The sequence below is a fragment of the Poecilia reticulata genome, chromosome 1 (assembly GCF_904066995.2).
Source record: "Poecilia reticulata chromosome 1, P_reticulata-male-v2, whole genome shotgun sequence".
In the NCBI taxonomy this organism is placed as follows: Eukaryota; Metazoa; Chordata; class Actinopteri; order Cyprinodontiformes; family Poeciliidae; genus Poecilia; species Poecilia reticulata.
Genome location: NC_088830.1, coordinates 21558274 through 21580633, shown reverse-complemented (window position 1 = coordinate 21580633; position 22360 = coordinate 21558274). Strand labels below are relative to the sequence as shown.

At 37.8% G+C, this 22360-nt stretch overlaps 2 protein-coding genes across 14 annotated transcripts in view; both read right to left on the bottom strand.

Moving 5' to 3' along the window:
• The window catches only part of camk2d2 (calcium/calmodulin-dependent protein kinase (CaM kinase) II delta 2), a 45813-nt gene extending 40529 nt beyond the window's left edge, over positions 1-5284 (bottom strand). For 6 of the 12 annotated variants that reach the window (XM_008417209.3, XM_017305016.2, XM_008417223.3 and 3 more), the window contains exons 1-2: positions 4834-5284; positions 695-789 (exon numbers count right to left, since the gene is read on the bottom strand). In XM_008417209.3, coding sequence (XP_008415431.1) covers positions 695-789; positions 4834-4895 — 157 coding nt within the window. In that variant the 5' untranslated portion in view covers positions 4896-5284. The remainder of the gene's footprint in view (positions 1-694; positions 790-4833) is intronic. The other 6 variants (XM_008417236.3, XM_017305019.2, XM_081608964.1 and 3 more) reach the window with 1 other exon arrangement.
• Positions 5285-9277: 3993 nt separating this feature from the next.
• On the bottom strand, positions 9278-16102 carry cxcl8a (chemokine (C-X-C motif) ligand 8a). Of its 2 annotated transcripts, XM_081608887.1 has the most exons (5): positions 16019-16102; positions 10512-10886; positions 10265-10397; positions 10068-10154; positions 9278-9950 (listed from the first exon to the last, which is right to left on the bottom strand). In XM_081608887.1, the coding sequence occupies exons 2-5, from the start codon at positions 10576-10578 to the stop codon at positions 9938-9940; spliced, it is 300 nt and encodes a 99-aa protein (XP_081465013.1). In that variant the 5' UTR covers positions 10579-10886; positions 16019-16102; the 3' UTR covers positions 9278-9937. The 2 variants fall into 2 exon arrangements, with proteins under 2 accessions (XP_081465013.1, XP_008415524.1); XM_008417302.3 differs by lacking the exon at positions 16019-16102 and having other exon boundaries at positions 10512-12710.
• Between the last annotated feature and the right edge of the window lie 6258 nt (positions 16103-22360).

Sequence of the window (22360 nt, the reverse complement as noted above, 5' to 3'; positions counted from 1 at the left end):
ATTCACAAATAGGCTGGGTCATGGCTGTGCTTGTGCGTGCACATGTTTGAGAGTGTGTCTTTATGAGCTTGAGTATGAATATGGGTGCGTGCGTGCGTACGTGGGTGCGCGTGTGCGCGTGTGTGTGTGTGAGTGTGTGTCCCAAGCTTGAGGCAACCAGGCCAGCGGCTACAATTACAATGACGGATGTGAAAGAACTGGGTCGGCTTCGCAAGAGATCTGCCCCTGGGAGGACAAGACCAGCTAGAGCCCTGAATCAATACAGAACACATACACACATCCGAGGTTGTGTGTGACTAAATTTTGCATAGAAACTAAGGGACAAATAAGAATAACACAAATAGGAAGGAAACCAATGGACCAAAAGTGCAAATGAGCAAATAAAGGATGACATATTATTGTTCATTGCTGTTCATTGTTTCCTTCTGCAAACCAGGAAAAAAAAAACTACCAACATTCAAACTCAAGGTAGATGTTTTCCTCACTGCCTACATGTCTGTCTGTCTCTCATTGACATTAACAATACCCCTGCACACACTCATGTGGTCCCACTCTAACCTCAAGCCCACTCTGAGAGGCAGCATCATTCAGAGTCTATTAACACTTCACTGAGTGACAAGCAGAGAGTGTTTCTGGTATTCATGTAAAGTGCATCCTTATTTATTTTTCTTACATAAATGTTTGTTTTTCTTACCTCTGGCAGAAAGCTTCTTGGTGTTGATGATTTTAGCAGCATACTCCTGTCCAGATGAGATTTTCACACACCTCCTGACCACAGAGAATGCTCCCCTTTAATTAAACACAAACAAAATAAAATACATCAGCGATGTGTCTTTGATGAAGAAAGAAAAAAGAAAAGCTGCCCACTTGAAAAGCGGTCATGCCAACCTGACTCTCTGGGCTGAATGAAGTTTCTGTTACTGATTTTTCCATAAGCGTTTGATGGTAGAATCAAACAGTTACAGGTCAAAAAGAATGTCAAAGGAGTTCAAAGAAGAATTTGTTGCAACCAACCCAAGCAGAGAGCTAGATGTGAGTTAGGTGACCAAAGAGAAACTATGCCAGTTAGCTTTGCTTTGAACCTTTGAACAGAGAGAAAATGTTTCAATAGGGGTCTAAAAGTCACATTTTGACCAGCAGAAACAATGAAAACTTGCACACAAAAAAACACCTTGAAAAATATAAAAATGTACAGCTAGAGAAAACAGGTGGTGAATGAAATTGGTGTGGTATGGATGCATCTCAGCCTGAAAGGCCTTCCAGGTCACCAGTAGGTCTCAAACTAAAATGAACAGATTTTTTTCCAGTCAGTGAACACATCACACCCAAGCAGAAATTTATACTGCAGAAATAGCAACAGCTTTCAGTGCGGATGTTTTCACTGACGTTGGAAAATTAAAGATCATATTTTTACAGCATAGCGAGGTGTTTCGTGATTATATCAGAAAAAGTACATTAGACCTAAAAGGCTATTTTAAAAGTATTAGTTTCTGTGGAGACATGCCTGCCATGCCTGCTGTTCATTCAGGCTGCTACTTTTAAGCTATTTTGGAGTTAGACTTTCTAGATAATAGGAGAGCTGAATGCATTACAAAAAAAAAGTTGGTTTGTTTTATCCTTTTGAGCCTTCAAAGTTTGTCATAAAACTTTCTGGATTTGGAAACGTTGGCAGAGTTAAGCTAAGGATCAATTTTTTTAGGGAACATAAAAGGGACTAATGCTAACAGCACTAATTACTCATTTAAAAGTGTACAAAAGAAAGCTTATAATGACAGATAATTTGTAATTTCTCTTACTCTAAAAAAAAGTAGTGAAAACCTTCCTTACACTGCCTAAATAAATCATTTATGACTGCTTATGGCAGAAAAACCAGTAAAGCAGTTGCATATAATAGAATTGGCTAAAAGTGTTATCAGCATGGCAAAGTCTTGCACAACTGGAGGTTTTACTGAGTTAAATATCACACCAGACAAGAGAAACGATTTTATGATGAAGCAGCTTGTCATCGATTTTCAAAGTTAGGAGGAAACAACCTTTAAAGAGGTAAGGCACAGCAGATACAGACAGGCTGAGGTAATAAAGCTTAGCCTGTCTGAGGTTTGTTACCTGAGGTTTGTTTACTTCATTATTCTTCCATTACACTGTTGAAATCAGTAAACACAAGTGTTGTCATACAGTTGCTTAACTTGTCTGCAATGATAATAAAGAAACTGCAATAATTACTAACAGATATTAATCTGCATAAAGTTGGATCTTCAGCTGAACGTAGGCATTTTGGGGATTGTGAGCACAGTAACAGGTGAAGATGAGATGTTTGTCTATCAAGTGCAGAGGTGAGTGCTGCATTTCATCTCACAAATTTACTTATCCTACAAACTTTCTGTACACTTTTTTAAATACATTTCTGTATTGTTTCAGTCCTTTTTTGTTTTGGTGTCAAGGTCCGTAATGAAGATCAAAAAACTAGGTCAGCTATATTTGAGGAATAGAAACAGCACACAGCTGCATCCGATGCAGCCTTGGAAAGGTTCACCCATCTTAAGACTGCTAGGCTCTGTAGTCATGGAGACGCCTTTAGCATCCAATATTCCTCATGACCTGAAGTCAAACCTGACCTCTGATTTATTCATTTTCTGGTATCTGATAACTGTGTTTATTACAGCCATTATTTTTATTTGGTGAAGGGTGTGTAACAAACTAAATCAATAATTGTTTGTGCAATGACTTGTTGATAAATGGTGATTTTAAACCTTTGATTTATCTAACATAAATGAAAATGTTGCCACAAAAACAACCTATTTTTTAGTACTTATTAAAGAAAAAAATCACAGCATAATCAGTTGCATGAGATTTCAAGTGAACAGATTGTTATAGGTGGATAGATAAAGAGTTTGTGCTCGTACAGCACTTTATCAAGTTCAGAAGAGCCCAAAGTGCTTCACCCTACATGTTGGCAAGTCAGACAGATCCTTTGATCAGCATCAGCAGGCAAGAGAGATGATGAGCATTACTCAAGAGACAGATAGAGAGGGACTTGAACCAGCAACCCGCTGATTGCGAAGCTGAACACCTACCACTGTCGCCACCATATGAAGCAGAAACTCTACAAATATATTGGCAACTGCGAGATTTTACAAGGAGAAAAATTGCTGCAACATTGAAGAAATTAGGATGATGAGCTGCAGACAGTTTTGAGAGATCAATTCCTCAAACAGGGAAAGAGAGACTGCATTATTTTGGGTCCCTCTATTTTAGCTGAGTCAACTAGCTGCAGACATGTAGGACTCAAGGCTGCAGGTCAGGAAGCACTTGACAACAATACATAGAGGCCCACACCTTTCAAGAAGTAAGCAAGACTTTTAAAAGCATGAACAACACATACCTGCTGTGCACAAAAGAAGCAGGCAAAATTTTGTGACTACTAGCCTAGTAATGTGTTGGGTCCCATTTTGCTCTTAAAACGGCCTGGTAGAATCCTGAAGTGGTGTTGTGGAGAATGGCACCACCAAGATGTTCTTTAAGTCAGGGAATATGGGAAGTGTGGCCTTCCAGAATCCAGACTTGTTTGTCCCAGACATCCCATTTGATTGAGAGCTGGAGAATTTGAAGACCACATGAAAACCTAAAAGTTGTTGCGCTCCTTAGACTAATCCTGAACCATTGTTGCTTCTTGGCTAGAGCATTATGCTGGTGGTCAAGGTGACACTCATCATGGTCCTGGTTCCCTGAAAGGACAACTTGCTCTTCCAATACTCCTTTGGTAGGTCAAGTCAAAGTTGAATCCAAGGGCAGGACCCAAGGATTTCCAGCCAAACCATCGACTTCCCCTCCACTGGCCTGTTCTCTTCTCCATGCCCCTGCTAACATTTGATAGGTACTGACCTCTGGAGCCCTAGTACACCTCAAAAGAGATGCAGTTTTGAAGACAAGTCATCTAGCTTTCACAATCTGGTGCTTGCCAAGCTCATTCATATTTTCGCGTAGGCCTTTTTTCCTTCTTCCAGCAATGTTGAGTACAAAGTGTTCACTTGCTACTTAGTATATTATGCTAACTATCCGGTGTAATTAGGGGGTAATCACTGCTATGCACTTCACCTGTTAAAAGTCATAATGTTTTGCCTGATCAGTGTATGCTGGTATGTGCGGATGGTGGCCTGCAGCTCAGTCAGAGGAAAGGTGAGAGTTCCCCTGCCGGGCTCTGATAATTGACCACGGATCTATGCTTGGCTAGGGAGTGTGTCATCCTCAACTACATGAGAGCTGTCGCATTCAGTGTGTGTATTTCCGTCACGCAGGAGGGATGATGGAGGTAGAGAAGGAGGAGTGGGTTACCATATCTCCTTGCACACGCACACACACACACACACCTACACACACACACACACACGCCGATGCACTTGTCATCCTGGTTAAGCTTTTTAGCAAAGGAATCCAGCAAATATCCAACTGCAGCATCAGCGGCTGTCCAAGAGGGAGGCAAATGACGCCACCCTGCCGAACGACATGAGCACAGAGCGCAAGCAGGGCTTCGGGTGCTGGGATTAAAGCAAATAGAAAGCAATTACGCTGGCCTGCGTGACGCACGCGCGCACACACACACACACACACACACACACACACACGAGAGAGAGCATTTAGCCTCTGCATCATAGGTTAGGCTATTGGATGAACTGTCAGCGGCGCGCGCACACGCACGCTCACGCTCAGCACACAGACTCTCCAGCCTCGAAATCCGCGCGTCCCTAAAGCAGAGCGGCCTATTGCGTAACAAGCTGACATCTCGCTGAGGGAGAGAATGACAGATGATAAAAACGAAGGAACATGCGTGCTTACTTCCCCAGCTCCTCGAACAGCTGATATTCGTCGGTGAATCGCGTGCAGATCGTTAAGGCCATCCTGAAGCAGGTGCCGCGGAGGAGTGCAGAGGGGTGGGGGCGTAGGTGTACAGAGAGGCGGATAAGGTGCACTCACAGGCTCCACGGAGTCGTCAACACCGCTCGGTTTTGTACTGAACGTGCAAACCAAACAGAGGGATTCATGCACAGCGAAAGCGCATCAGCGGGGATCTACTGGAATCTGCGGCAAGAACGCTGCCAGCGCGCGCTTCAGAGGCTCTATTCCCCCGGTGTTTGGTTATTTTCTTCACATCCAGCGGCTGGTCACAGCTCGTGGACGCAGCATTTTGTGTGCATTTCGGTGTCTTCCGAGCGTGTTCGTCCTGCTGCTGAGTGTTGTCTTTATGCACGCATCAGACGCCGCACTACCGCACCTACCCCCAACTGTGCGCTCGGTCCCGCCCCCTTTGCCTGCATCCTCTCTCAGGCCAATGGCAACGAGCAGTCTGACAAAAATAAAACACGAGGAATATGGAGGGAGTCATTTTATTTACAGCTAAATAAAATGACTCAGATCAGAAATAATCAAGGGCACTTATTGCTGCTTTTAAATGTCTGAAAATTCAGAAAACCTTTTGACAGATTATTGCAACTAATGAGAGAAATTATGGTATATAAATGTGCAAAGGAATAGCCAGGATTCATTTCTGAGTCCGTAGTGTAAGCTTGTTAATTTTTGATGACTGGCTAAGCAAATTATCATTATATCACAATATAGCAATTGCTAACAGATAATATATTGTGGTCTTTTCTGGGAAATGTATAATTTCTGCACAGAATAATAAAAGGCTATACTACAATTCATAGTGTCTAATTTCTAAGGCTGTTTATTTGTATTTTAGAGGTCACTGTTGAACCAGATTACGGAGTCCTTGTTATAAAGATAACTGTTTATCAGCTGGTTTTATAAACTGAGTTTGTATTATCCCCAAATTGAACCTGTCCATATAACTTGAATTGAAATTAGTGTCAATGGAATTTAATAGAACTAAGACATTTCTGTCCATTCTAACTGACTGTAATTATATTCAAAATAAATGTGCTTCTTTTTTGATGCAAGCCTGGCTGTATGTTTATTATAATCCTTTAGAGGACGGTGTACATCTGCCACTCTTTTCTCTTTTATAGTTTAAAACAGGCTTTCTTCCAGGATTGCTCTTTATTTAGCTCCATCCATCTCATCAACTCCATTGAAGAAAAGAATTCTCACAGATTCTCTTCAAGATGGATTTCATCAGTTGAGTTCATCTTGTTTAATCTTACGCAATGAGGCAAAAAATTAAATAAAATGTGTTTATACTGTGTGTAACTATCCAGTTTCAACTATGTGAGACTGATTGATTTAATAAGGCAATAGCACTAAATTCAGTACAGTGTTTTGCATGTGCTTTCACCACACCTAACTTAAATTGTTGATTTATATTTAATTGTTGCATGAGTTTGCCTGTAACATTTTATCATTTTAATCAGCTGTGTTCATTTTTTATCAGACAATAACTTTGCAGTTCTAAAAAACCCTGGAAAAATATATTTTGATTAATGGCACCATTACTAATATTTCTAGTATAGCAGCAAAACCTGGTGAAATGTCCACTTTAATCTAAAAGTTTAATTCAGTAGTTATATGATCTGTTCATCTTCTTGGGTGGCCAACCTCAACACAATTTGATAAAGATGCTGCCTGACACTAGTTATATTTGCACAAGCAAGATATTCAACCCCTGTTGTGACCACAACTACTGGTCTGTTTGAGTTTGCATCTACAAGTTAATGTAGTAGAAGAATTTTAAAAATGCAACCAAACTGCATAGCTAAAATAGTGAACCTCTCAGTGTGGTTTTTGTGCCATTGAACCAAAAATATAAGGCACAAAGCTAAAATCTGAAACCTTTAAGTCACAAAAAAACATTTAGGCAGCTGCGGGCTTAGAGAACATCTATATTAGTACGATTACTGTGAGAGATTTTGTACATTTCATAGTCCTGTTTTTAGGGACATCTCTCTGAAGGGAACCCAAAAGAATTTTTTATAATTACCCCAAATGTTTCTGTTATAAGCAGGTTGTTTTTGATCAGACAAAAATGAGCACAACACCATACAGATGTCAGTTTGCCGAGCTTTGGAGAAATACATCACATTCTTACTTTATATCAGCTAACTAGGAAAGGACTGAACTGAAGTAAAACAAAAACATGGCTGACTAAATGAAAGAGAAACTAAGAAACACAGAAACAAATGAAACGCAACTAAACAGCCCAAGATCATGATATTTTGATTAGATTTGTCATTTATGGTGTTTTACGTATGCTTTATTCATATTTTATTTTATTTTCCTAGTATGGTTATTACAGGTTTTTTAACTGTATACCCATTCTAGCTATTTTCCCACAATCGCTCCAGTAAGAACATGTCGTCTTTCTGACCAGTTTAACAGGTCGACATTCCCATGAGGGTTTTTCTTGTACTTATAGTTGAATAGATGAACAATGTGCCTCAGAGTTGCACCCAAGGATTAACTTAACTTGTGGAGGTTCTCTTCCTTATATCATGCCTGGTGGATTTCTCTTGATTTTTCTTTGCTGCCAGACGCGGATTTGGTCTGTTTGATGTTTGCCTTTAACACATTCACCGTTGGGCCTTCATTTAACTCAAATTAGCTATAGATGAACTTATAAGAAAAGTCATGTACATTTCTGAATTTCAGAGAAAATGTTATATTTAGGCAATTTCATCCATTTAGCAAATTAGTTTGGTAAACTTAACTGTCCTAAAACAGGACAAGTTTAGTCTGGATTAATTTCAAATGTGGAGAATAGAGCAGTTATGCATCTTTTTGTACAGTTTTAGTAAATATCTGGTTTCAATTGTTCACCATGGATGAATATGTGGGAAACCACATACTTACTGTGACGTTGTGATGGACCGAGTTAAAAACAGGAGGAGTCACAGGATATTAATTAGAAAAATAGGGTTTTTTATTTTAACCCAGAGATTATAAAATGACAAAAAGATAAACTGAGCTCATAAAAGAGGTCAAAGAAACAAAACTGAACTCAGGCAAAAATGTAAACAAACTGTCTGCACAAACAAACATAACTGACCTCACAAAGAAATGACACACAGGGGTTTATATACTGGCTGATCAGACCAATTAAGACTCAATAGGGGTAACTAAACAGAATACAATTACAAACACAAAAACAAACCGTACAGCTAAGTTTGACTAAAGACTCACAAAATGAAAATCCAAAATATTAAAGTTTAAATACCAATATTTACTTAAATACAAAACTCATCTAAACAAAGAAACTACAAATTTCCCCTGCCAGGAGGAACTAGTGGTGTAGTCCAATCAGCATTTGAGCCTGCTGAGCCCTGGCCCCCCATCTTTTGTCTGGCCACTCCAAGGCAGGTAAGTACCGGCAAAACACAAACAATAGGTTTGTTTTGTGTCAAGCAAACAAATTAACTTAAGTTGACATAAATACACATGTCAACTAAATGTGCGCGCTAACAAAAAGAATAAATGTATCCAAATCAACTAATAAATGTTTTACTGAAACTAAAGTGTTGTGTTTGAATGAAAAAATAAATTGTGCATAAAAGTTACCGACTTCTGCCTTCAGAGTGTGGCCATGGATTTGGCCATCACAGACGTACAGTTCATGAACTTTGATTTTGATCTACTTCTCCAAATATGGGAATCTTGGTGGAGTATGCAGTTGGAGATTTTAAATTAAAATCTGTTGGCTTGTTTTAGAAAACTAAAACAAAGGGTCCAAAGTTGGTCTGTTGACAGGACAATGACCCAGAAGTTATAGCCAACTCAAAAGAAACAAATTGTTTGTCAGCCACAACAACTGAAAACATATGTTTATGCTCGTTCTTGGTGGAGAGTTGAAGTGAAAAGAGCATCAGGACTCCGGAGAATCGAGACTCTTGGTTCTCAGTTTCTGTCCAACTTTAAAATACAAAATGAGAAAACTAAGTGATGGCAAAATGGGGTTGTACAGTAACTATTAACAGATGACCCACCAATAATTTTTTGACCCACACACAGTTTTGAGTAAAATAAATACATGTACTAGTAGAAGCAGAATTTTTTTTCAAACTTTTCATAATTTATTTTAAGAGTATTTACTCATCCTCACAAGGGATAGCTGTGATATCTTGGATATTTTCAACATGTAGGAAACTACAAGGAGAAATAACTTCTATTCTTACTAAAAGTTGGAATTTGTTTTCGACGCAAGATTCTGACAAGCCCACAACTCAGACAGAATGCACTGACTCATGCACACTGCAGGTGGCACACTTGTGTGATATTTGCCACACAGCTTTGCGCTGAAGGATATTCGAAAGAAAAACAGGAGAAGTATTTCCATTTAAGATTTTTATTTAAAATTAGAAATAACATTTACGTTTTATAAATACATAGATAAATAAATAGAAATAAAAATAGTGCAATTTTACAAACTGTTTCTGTATACTCATAGTATGAAGCATACAAAGGGGGGGTGGTAATAAACAGTGCATTTGAGGGAAACATCCATCCATCTTCTATACACCCTTGTCCCTTAGTGGGGTCAGGAGGGTTGCTGGTGCCTATCTCCAGCTAACATTCTGGGGCGGGGTCACCCTGGACAGGTCGCCAGTCTGTCACAGGGCAACACAGAGACAGACAGGACACACAACCTCATTGCACAACCATGCACACATACACTGACACCTTGGGAGAATTTGGAGAGACTAATCAACCTAACAGTCATGTTTTTGGACTGTGGGAGGAAACCGGAGAAAACTCACACATGCACAGGTAGAACATGCAAACAGTCCCCGGGCTGGGAATCAAACCCAGTACCTTCTTGCTGCAAGGCAATAGCTCTACCAACTGTGCCACTGTGCAGCATTGATGCAAACAATTTGAGAACAAAGATTCTGAACTTTGATTCAGCATCAGGCGAATCAAAGTTTAGTGACCCATCGTCAGACCAAGTCAAGTCTTTTGATTCTTTGAAGTCGTTGCCTTTATTCATTTCTCCTCATCGTTTCTTGCTGCAGAGAAGAAGAATCAGGAAAAATATATATATAAATATTTTGTGGTTTGAACTCTAGGCTTTAAAATTGTACATTCTTATATTATATTTCAGAAAGGTTCAAGCTAAATCTTACTTTGCCATGATTCTCTGAATTACTTTCTTCACCCATGGAGCCTCGGGGTCCAGGCAAACTTCTTGGCCATCCTTTTTTAGAGTGGCACTGCAACACAAAGTGAAAACAATGAGTTTTCACATGCCCATTCAATTACAATGATAAAAATCATCATCATCATAAACATCATCGGAATGAGGCAGGAAATTGGTTCTTACATGATCTCAGTCTCCTCGCAGTGAGAGTTGGCAGGAATCAGCTCCACTTTCTCTATGTGGCGCCCTATTGGTCTGCTCTCAGTCTGGATACAGCGGCAGTGCAGCTCCACTCCTAAGCTTCTCAGACTCATTCCTGTGCGGAGATTACAAATGCATATTTTCACAAAGCTCGGAGAAATCCCAGTCTGCATAAGCAAAACTGCCAAAAGAGTTATTGTTAAATAAACTAAAACAAACTGAGGCTTACCTTTGCTGGTGGGAACAAAGGTCAAGAAGATTAAGACAGAGAGAGTAATGATGCTGATTTTCTTCATTTTGGCTTCAAAAACGTCTGTAGCTAATTCACTTCTAAGAAGAGATAAGAACTTTCTAATAAATATTTTTTGACAGCAAAAAGATTTCTTCTATTCTGCAACAGACTTCTTTCTCTCGGTTGCTCTTTTCCTCTGCTCTTCCAGGTTTTGCTGCTTTCTCCAGCTGCTGTTTGAATCTGGCGGAGAGAAGTCCCGGCTTTTATTGGTCGTGGAAGTGACTCACTTCCCCATGTCAGCGTGTGTTGTGCAAGACAGGAATCACGGAGTGGGAATTTACGCTGCTTCGCTTCACTGTCTCTCATTCAGACCTGTCATAAGGAAAGGCACAGGCTGTAATAACTGAGTAATGCACGACTGCTTTTTTTCATATGTCCATTATTTGAAACTTTAAACATGTTGTACCTGTGCACTGACAAACCGTGTGTATTAGAGTACAATTCATAGTTGTTTGGTAGATGGTAGGTAAGAAAAAGAATTATACATAGTATGTGGATTAATGGGGGTGAATGATAACAATCTGAATATCTGCTGGCCTGCTGCCGTATCTATTACTCCCACTACAATATCACATAAATCTTCAGACTGTATAAACACGTCTTCTACTGAGCACCTGCAGTAGCTGTATATTAAACAGGATATGGAGAAGGAAATCATTTTGATCGTTACAAACCGTTGACATTTTTGTGTCCTTACAAGCATGATTTTGCAAGAAGATTAACAGACTTATCATCAATGAATTCATCAAATTTTGAATTCCTTGTGCTTGACACTTTTAAAACAACACCAGGCTGTGAGCCAGAAATTTTTATGTGAACAAAGTCGGAGACTAATCCAACATGCTCCGACACATCTGTCCCGGCGTCACTGCATCTACTTACTAAACAGTCTTGGGTAACGTGGGGTCAAGGGATCATGACTTCTGGTTCTGACACAATAATTTATCATTTATTACTGTACTCTCAGTTATTTCTACAGGTATAATATGTTTATGTTTGGGACTTCAGTGCCTTTCCACTATATTCCATCCAAAGCTTTTTCTCATTTTGTTACATTGCAACCACAGTCCTCGGTCCACTTAATTTGTGCCATAAACCCACACAAACTAAGGGAAAACTGAGAAGTGTGCTTTTTTAAAATACATATTAAAATTGTTGTCGCATATCTATAAAGCTGTCTTTAATCAAATGCTGTTTAATAAAATTCAATGTGACCATTTGCTTTGAGAAACAGCAGGTTGTGGAGACGTTCAAAATGTGGTTTGTTCTCATAAATCGATATACAACACAGAGCCTTGATTAATTAATCCAAAAAATTAAAATGACATGGTCCCCAACTTGTCTAAACTTAAACCAAATTAAGAACCAAAACTTTAACATCGCTTTTTCAAGAACCTGTCCAATCTTTCTGAACTTCAGTTATCTTACAAAGAAAAACCTCAGTCTCAAAAAAGATTTATGGGTATAATTACAATAAAGGGTTGTCTTCTGCATCGTATTGTGTAAGGGACTGCCACACTTTTCAGATTTTATTAGCAAAAAAAAAGAAAACTACAATCATCTCCTACTTTACGTTGTATTGGTCCGTTATATAAAATATAGATCGACTAAAATTTGTACTTGTTTTGTGATAAACTGTGAAAAAGGCAACTGAGTGTGAGCATGCATTTTCATGTGTGTGTTTACATTTTAATTTCTTGTAAATCGGAATTAAATATATCTGAAACAGAAAGGAAAATTATTTTTCATCCTACATCTCCTTCTTTGGTCAGCTTTGACTTTATTACACGGAAATGAAAGATGGATATGGTTAAAAGTGAAACATGTGACGGACATTGGAAAGTTATTTGATTTTCACATTTTGTTTGTTGCAGTTGACACTAACATCATGTTCATCAGGTGAGTTCAAAACGACATGTGACCAGCATGAGACAGAATGAAACACACATTTTCACTACTTCCTTTAAAATCAGATCCATTTTTGGTGAATTTTCCAATATTAGGTTGCTATTAAAATGTATGTGTAAAATTTTCCAGGTTGATAGCAAGTTTAGTTAGCACAAAACATTATTTTAAATTACATAAAAATATTTGTTATTGCATCATTGTTAAAGATTTACACACAAACACACGCGCACACACACACACACGCACGCACACCCCTACACACACACACACACACACACACACTAAATAGGGGAAATGGATTTGACATCCACATGCGATCATACAGGAAGTAAGAAAAAAATATATCTTCAAGCAATGTTTGCAAAAATGGGATATTCCTAAATTACTCCTCAACAAAACCCATTACAAAAAGCATACTATTTTTTTTTCCCTCTGCATCCAGTGTCATGAAATTGACAAGTTTTTCATATTTTCACAATTAAACCTTCGAGGAGTCAACAATGACGCTTCTTTCCTCTTGAAACAAATATGTAAATACGGCTTCATATTTGGACGCCTTTCTTGCCAAGTAAGTCTCTTTGAATCATGAACTCTGACCTTAACTGAGGAAAGTGAGGGCTTTCTGTGACCTCCTGGAGGAGTTGATGATGCATTTGTGGATCTGGTAGACCTTTCAGCTCTGGAAAGAGGACATGGGCACCACTGCTGCACGCTGGCTGTAATTGCGAATAATATTGTGGTTCATGGGAGTCACTGTGCTTTAGAAAGTTCATTGTGAGTCAGTGACTTTTCATCTCATCTGTTCTTGAATGACAGGTAAGTGATTTTTTAATTTTTCTAGTATAGCAGAAATCAAATGTGGATGTGGTAGGTGGGATTCACCACAGTTTTCTAAAAACATGTTTAATCAAAGTTATTTTAACAAGGGGAGAATTATTTAATTGAACAACTGAATCTGTTTGGTAGAAATGTGTGCAGGAAGTATTTATGTTGAAACCAAACTTTGTAAAAAATAAAAATAAAAAAAAAGCCTAGAAACCTTTCATCATTAGAAAAGGAGGTGGGCGGGAGGAAACATCAGTGTCTTCCAAAATAATATCTATTACAAACTAGGTTACAATAAAACAGAGGCAACTTTCACAATATTTTGAAACTCAATACTGCAAACTGTTCTCCACAGCAAACTTTGCCAATATTTCCATCAGTGCATTTAGTTTATCTAAATCAAGATGGCCCTCTGTGAAAATCTTTCCCAGGTCTCTTCTAGATAAAAACATTTTTTTCTGACACAGGTTCCGGGAGCACTGTGCTCTGCAGATTTGCTCTTAGTTTCAACTTAGTCAATGAGCTTCTTTGTGTGCTTGTTTAGCAAGATTTGTAGATAATTAGAAGATTATACTAAAGAGTATTGATGTTGTAATCTTCATTCTTCTTCTGCGTGACAGACTTGGCACACCCAATCTAAAATTTGCATTTATTCCTACTGTAGGTAAAATCTTGACATTTATTTATTTATTTATTTATTTATTTATTTATTTATTTATTTATTTATTTATTATGTTGTAAAAATGTATGCATGTAGAAGAAATCTAATTGGTGCCAGACATTTTTGTAATCAGACTAACATTATAGAAAGACAACAAATGCTGCAAAGCCTTAATTGACACAGCAAAAAAATATGTAATATAGCATAAATATCAATGCCCCTTGAATTTTTGCACATTTTGATAATGAAGCATCACAAATTATAATTTATCTCATAAAGGCTTCATTAAATAGGCTAACTCATATGCATTGTTTTCAATTTCCTGTTAATAACATTGTGAAAAGTACAGCATGTCACGGTAAACCGAACTTCAACTCTTAGATAAGGACAGCTGAGAAGCAGTACGGTTGAGCAGGTCAGCACGGCGTCCTGCTCTGCTCTGAAGGCTGTACACAGTCAAGCTACAGACACATCTTCTCCCTCCCCCAACAGTAAAACATTCCTTTCTCTCACAGATGTGAATGTACCATCAGTTCCTCTAGTCTGCAGTGTGCTGAAACAAGCTTTTCCAGAAAAGATTTCCTTACCCTCACATCTCCTACAAAACCCAGGTCACTAAAGGAACAGACGTCCAAGATAAAGAGTGCACATAATCTCATATTCATCATCCTGTTTTCCTGTTATTCTTCTCCTTAGCGTCCGTTTCCTGGTCATACAAAGGTGGAGACACTTTTCCATAAGCATGCAATATAAAATGAAATTCCACTATCAATCAATCAATGAATCAAGTTTGTTTGCACAGCACATTTCAGCAACAAGACAGTTCTAAGTACTTTACTTCATACAAATAAAAAGTCATAAAAACATCATACAGTCTCTATCTGAGAAACCAGTAACAACAATCAATATGTTGATCAATGTTGCAGTGGTCATAGGTCAAAAGCAACTCTAAACAGGCGGTGGTTTAGTCTTGATTTAAAGGAACTTAATGTTTCAGCAGTTTTGCAGTTTTCTGGAAGTTTGTTGCAGATTTGTAGTGCATAGAAGCTGAATGCTGTCTTTCTGTGTTTGGCTCTGGTTCTGGGGATGCAGAACAGGCCAGAACCAGAAGACCTGACAGGTCTGGAAGGTTGAAACAACCACAGCAGATCAATGATTTATAACCAGAGCAGATCAATGATTTATAAACTAAAAACAGTATTTAATGGTCAATTAGTCCTTCAAATTCTCACAGCAGGTCTGAATTTGGATTAAGAAGCCTTTACATTCATTCACCTGAATAAAATTTGGTGCAACCAGTTCAACCAAGTCAAAAGTCCACTACTTAATCACATTGAATCCCACTGTTCTGTATTGGCCTTGGTGTTTTCTTAGAGAATATTTATTTAAAAACAAAATGCATCATGAAGACCAGGGCACCGCAGGTAGAGCAGGAAGTTAAAAGCAACGTTAGATCAAGAAAACAAGATCTACACCTTTGAACATGTCGCATAGAAATGCTCAATCCAACTTCTCACTGGGGCAAAATATAAAATTATGTCACTTTTCAACTTTTGTAGTGCAAAAAAATGTTACAAACCACGTATTATTGTACTTCCACTCAACACTATTGCACTACTTTGTTTTGGTCTATCACTTTAAATACCAGTACAACACAAAGAACTTTGCATTAATTTGATAAAATGTAAAAAGGTTTGCAAGGTAATGCGTGAGTATAGTGGATATACCTCATACACTTGTCTCTATCTTCTTAGGCAAACTGTTTTTTTACGCCTGTTGCCGTTGCCTTGTCACATAAATCTGCAAATGAGTGCAAAGCCTAATATAAAATATGCACAAACAATAGCTGGGAAAATCAGGAATGAATCATCAGCTTATCATCACGTCTTTTTCTCTCCCTCTTTGTTTCTGTGTGTGCAATGCTGTAAGTATGTTTTGTCCTTCACGTGTCAGTTTATGGCAGTATGTTTACAATAGCTTAAACTCAGCTGGAGCACGGGAGTGACTGGGGTTAATATAAATCCTTTAAAACGAGGAAGTGATACTCAACTGAAAGCAGAAGACAAGAACTTGTGGGAATTCCTGGAAATATGGAGGAGTTGGTGAAATAACCCACGGCAGGCGAAGAGCAAAGGAGGAGATAAGACATGGAGTTTACGATCCCGGGTTCTGCAAATGGATAAATCTTGGATTCAGGTCATATTTTTGTGGGAGAGAGACTGGGCGGCATGTATACAATGTGCTTGAATGTTAACTGTCATGTCTGGACATGCATGCTGTCTTACTGTGATATAGCACTGTTAAGATAAGAAGAGTTAATATGTGCAAGAGCCAGAATTTAGATAGATGTCTGCACAACAATAGCTTGGGTTCACATGTAGTTTAACCAAAACAACATTAACGTGAACATAAGTATATCAGAAGTCTGCTGAGTCCGAACAATGTAGGATGTTGCAATACAGCTGCAGGGGAACAATTGTTTTAGAGCTGATCTGTTCCAGATAGTTTACCAGTAAGTACTCATACATGCAACAGCAATACTATTTATTTGTTAAATTAAATCATACATTTAAAAGTGTTCCTGCTCTGCTAAAATTTGCTGTCAAAAGCTCCAAACCAAACAAAAGACTGACCACCACACAGCTTGAGCTCATTTCCAAGGAACCAAACAGAGTATTCCAGAAGACTTTTGTTCGACCAGCAGAAAAAAAAAAAGAAAACCTCCCCTCTTCTCTTAAAGAAGAAGAGGAGGCACTTACAAAAAGTGAACAAGAGTATGCAGAGCAGTCTTGCAACACAGTTTACTGCTGGAAAGGGAACAGGCAAGCTTTTCATTTTACAGCCCTTGCATATATGGGAGCAGATATGTCTCTGAGCACTATTGTTGTGGCCATCCTGGTTTTCCTGACCATACATGAAGGTGAGTGCATCTGTCAAATACATGTTTGTATCCATGTCACCGTTTTTCTTGTGAAAAGATATTGGCTTGCTGACTTTGACTTCTAAAACCTCAGGTAGCGCTGTGAGAGATCAAGTGGTGAATCTGCGCTGCCGTTGCATTACCAAGGAAAGGAAGCCCATCGGCCGTCACATATTGGTATTGGAGGTGCATCCTGCGAGCTCTCACTGTGCAGAAGTTCAAATCATGTGAGTCATTCAGGAAAAGTTGTTCTACACATACTGGCAGTATTTTTATATAGAAAGTAAAAGTCCTGTCAAAGTACTTTGATTTTTGATGTCTTGCTTCTCTCTTTGGTCCCACAGAGCAACTCTTAAGAAAGACAAGCGAAAGGTTTGCCTGGATCCAGAGGCTCCATGGGTCATAAGAGTGTTAAAGAACAGGCGTGAAAAGTAAGTGAGCTTTCTCTGAACAGAAACAATAGTCTTCTGAAGTGTTTCTACCACTGGCAAAAAGTCAGGTTTTTGATTTTAAAGAAGTAGACCATGACAAATCAGTTCAAATAAGTCTTCCATCTTGTATGTGATATTTATTACATAGTTTAATTGGAAAACAATTTAATTAGCTCGATTCGGTAAGTTAAATGCATCATACTTAATTAAGCATCATAATTTTATATATTTTATGTATTTTTAATCTGCCAAAGAAGCTTAACACAAATTGTAATTAATTGACTGTAAGTTTAGGGATCCTTTACAGAGTCTACTAACACCGGCAAGTAAAAGTGATTCCTACCAAAAAAGACTGAAAAAATTTATTTATTTGAAACTGACTCAGTAGTATTTAGGATGGACAATTATGTACAGCATGTCATTACAGCTATTACTTTTAGCGGTTTTTCCTGGATAAAGATTTCCTAGTTTTCACATGAACTGTACAGGATGCATGTTAAATAAGAAGGGACAAATATCTGAAATGATTTATTGTGAACCCACGATTTTTCTTCTTTTTTTTCTGTTTCTTTTTCCATCACAGAAACATGGACTTTAACAGGAATGTGTAAAGTTTTGAGATACACAGTTTGAGAACAGAGTTGTTGTCTCAAGGCAATCATTAAACAGGACTGAGGGGAGAATAAGCATTTGAACCTGCCGTATGAGAAACATGCTACAACAGAACAGTTATATGACACCTTAGTCTGAGCATTTATTTCAGCACAAGTTTTTTATGAGTTACCTATCCATGGTTAGTCACTGATTTGAGAAGCGTCTGATAACAGAGAAAATGTAGTTTTTAACCTTAACATTTCCGGTAAGCTGCAATCACTGCTAGGTGAATAAAGCTTGAGCCACATTCCTACATAATTATCATTACAAACTATTTGTCATGATATGTGTGTCACGTGGATATTTTTTGAGGTAACAATACTTATAAAATCTGATAATTTCTTTAATTTCAGGCAGAAACTCCAACAACAAACCGCCAAAGCATAGATTTTTATCATGGAAGCTTCGAATGTAAACAGCAATAAAGTTTGCTGTCTGAAGGGAGAAATATTCTGCAAGAACTGACTGGCAAGAGAATGGATACCGGGAAAAGAAATCTTTTCCGAGAAAGTATTACATATTATTACCAGTATCTTTAGAAAGCTGTTTTTGTAAATAATTAAATTCATAACTCTAATGTGAGTCAGATATAAGAATATTTTAAACTTGTTCATATGCAAAGTTATTTTCCTCTTCATATTTTTTTTCTTGTGAACTTGGTTTCTACTTTTGATGTACATGTGTAAGTGTTTATTTTTCTCATCAAATGTATCTAAAGAATAATTGTGAATAAACAGATTTTTTTTTTTTACTCTGATAAAAAGCTGTATTTTTTTTTTATTTAATCAACTTGGAAATGTTTTTTGGGAAAATATGTAAAAACATGTACATTTTTAAAAGGTCAAGTGGATAAATTCAGCAATGTCAGTTGTAAAGATCTGGATTAAAGTGACTACTCTGCAGTCACAGTTTGGGATAGAACTGCTTTTAAAACAGTAGACAAATTTTCAAGTGAGGTTCTGTTAAAAGGTTACAGGAGTCAAATATTTTACTAGCAGAAGAAAATGGTCTTGGTGTCTTAATTTAGCATAAATCTGCAGTGGTTTGTCCTGAAACCTGACTCAACATAAGACTATACCAAAAAGGGCCAAAGCCAAAACAGACTTTTGACATTAACTTCAGAAGATCTGGAAACCAACCTTATAGTTGTTAGCCTTAGTTAACAACTATAAGGAACTTAAGAGTTACTAAACTCTTAAGTAGACATCAGCCTTGCATTGGATGGTTATCCAGCCTTGCAACCATCACACATTTCCTGTGTGATGATTTACACAGGAAATGGAGATTGCGCCACCAGAAATGGATCTGTGGGAAACATACTGAGTAAGAACATACAAAGCATTTTCAGTCAGAGTGAATGTGTGGTAAAAAAAAAAAGAAAAGTGTAAAATGTTAGAATATTGTAGAGGCTGAGTGAACACATTTTCATAAATATATAAGCTGCTGAGACTGGAGTGGTTTAAGATGGAAGCAGGTTGCTCTGGTCTGAGCCCAGACCTTCTAATCTGTGGATACCATGAATGGATATGCAGAGGGAGTTATCCTCTGCAGGTGAGTAATATTAACTTCTTACAAGCTTTTGACTCAAACTTTCTCTTAGTTTTTTAAATATTCATAGTTTTCATTTATTACACATAGTCTCTGAGTCCACATTAACTGGAAGCAAGGTTGATAACTTTTAATCTGTAAGCAGGTAACCACTTTCTCACTACTAAATATTTACTCTGATTTTCCACAGCTGCTTTCAAAAAGATAAAATGTGAAATTACCCTTTTCTGTTGAGGTACACTGTAAAGGACAATAATATGTTTAAGATTTTTAAAATATATATACATAAATATAACTGCACAGTGATGCAGTTGGTAGTTTGTAACCTTAACATTTCCGGTAAGTTGCAATCACTGCCAGATGAATAAAGCTTGAGCCACATTCCTACGTAATTATCATTATAAATTATTTGTAACGATATGTGTATCACATGGATATTTTTTTGAGGTAACAATACTTATAAAATATAATAATTTCTTTCCTTACAGGCAGAAACTCCAAGAACAAACCGCGTCTGATAACTTCCAAACTTCCAAAGCATAGATTTTCATCATGGAAGCTTCACAGCTTCAGTCAGCAACAACGTTTGCTGACTGAAGAGAGAAATATTCTGCAAGAACTGACAGGCAAGAGAATGGATACCGGGAAAAGAAATATTTTCCAAGAAAGTATTACATGTTATTAACAGTGTCTTGTAAGAAGGTCCTGGGTTCGATTCCTGGCCTGGAGTTTGCATGTTCTCCCTGTGCATGCGTGGGTTCTCTCCGGGTACTCCGGCTTCCTCCCACAGGCCAAAAACATGCCTGTCAGGTTAATTGGTCTCTCTAAATTTTCTTTAGGTGTGTGTGTGTGTGTGTGTGTGTGTGTGTGTGTGTGTGTGTGTGTGTGTGTGTGTGTGTGTGTGTGTGTGTGTGTGTGTGTGTGCATGGTTGTTTGTCCTGTCTCTGTGTTGACTGGCGACCTGTCCAGGGTGTACCCAGCCCAAAACATCCGCTGGAGACAGGCACCAGCAGCCCTCCCGAACTCACTAGGGACAAGAGTGTACAGAAAATGGATCGACAGAAACAACTTTGTTTTTGGTCAAACAGCGCCATATGATGGCAAAATGTGGGCACTACAAGGAATTTGGATTATTTTAAGCAAAACGCTGTCTGCTTCACAGTTCTTCAGTGAGCCTAAGGACAAAAAACCAGATGTAGCTGCTAATGCTGACATAGGTTTATCTGCTCTAGGGGGGGAAATATAAGCACAGTGCATGTTTTCAGTCCAAAATGTACTATACTTCTGCAAAAACTAATGGTTTAGCTTTGAAATAAGAACTAATAAATTTTCTTAAAAAGGAAATAAAGTATACATTTCTTATTGCATTTACTTTCATAGGACTGGTTGGCATTATAAAACCAATCCACTCATCGTCTTCCATTTATCCTTGACTGTTATGGGTCACCTCTCCCCAGATATCTACTCCTGAGGGATCCCATGGTGTTTCTAAGTCAAAGACACCAAATATTTACACTGAATCAAAAAATACCTGTTTTTATGTGAATTTTGATCAAAAACATTTATTTTAAACTAACTTTCCATCGACCTAATAGTTAAAATATTGCTGCAAAAACATGGTTTTTAATCCTAAATGTGAAATGTAGCCAACACTTACAATGTAATCAACCGCCGGTGTAACAGTAGAGAAAATTTTTATCTGCCACTCATTCAGAAAATCATTACTTACATATTCAGTGACATAAATCTGTCTGACCTACTGTTTAGTAAATAATTTTAACAGTTTTCGTGACACTTCCAATTAAATAGGAGAATAAATGAAGCATGCCACTGTTCCTTTCAGTGCAGCTCAGCTCGGGTTTACTTACCGCAGATATATGACTGCAGATTGAGAGTAAATACATCTTTATTATTCCCATGTGCAGAAGGGCACTTGGAATGAGGAAGTCAAACAAGAGTCCATAAGCAGAAGAAACAAAGCGCCACTCTGCCCCCTACTGGTCACACCAAATATAACCGAGTGCGTCATTTTCTCTCTCTCCCCTGACTCAGGCTGCAATTCACCATTTCCATACGTATTCCCACAATTCTTTCAAATAGATAACATTTTCAAAAAAGAAAACAATAGACACACAATGTGATTACATTCAAAAACTGTAATCACATTTCAATGAACACAGACAATATATGTCTATTGTTTGTGTTCATATTCATGTATGTTTTTTTTTTGTTATTGTTGTTGGTGTTTTTTTGTTGTTGTTTTGTTGTTGTTGTTTTGGGCTGCCCCCGGAAGATTATAGAATTTCTTAAATTTGCGTCAAAAAATCAATTCAGGTATATTTTTGATGAGGGAAAATCATTATGACATGATGTAAAGATCAAAATGTCGATTTTACTCATAATACCCTTTAATTTCTCTGCTGCAGTGATTTTGATGTCTTGCAATTATTCTTAACATAAAATTGAAATCAAACCAGTTTTTAATTGAAACTGAGGCTTGTGTTTTGGTATATATTTTGTAGTTTAAAATAAAATTAAACAGCCTTGCTCTCTTTTTATTTTTTATGTGCTGATGGGGAACAAAACATTGTCTTTCTAAATCGACCTTATGTGCGTCGTGCATTGTTGTTTTTCGTGTGTATCTCTGTTGCCCTTTTGATGGACTGGTGTCCAGTCCAGCATGTACTCAATGATTGCTCGAGGTAGGAACCAGTTGCCCCTGCAAACTTGCAATAATAAACGGACAACTGATGGATCAAAAACATCCTTACATGACACACAGATGGACCGGCAAAGGCCAACATTCATAAAAGAACCGTCTCTGACTACAGCCTTCTTG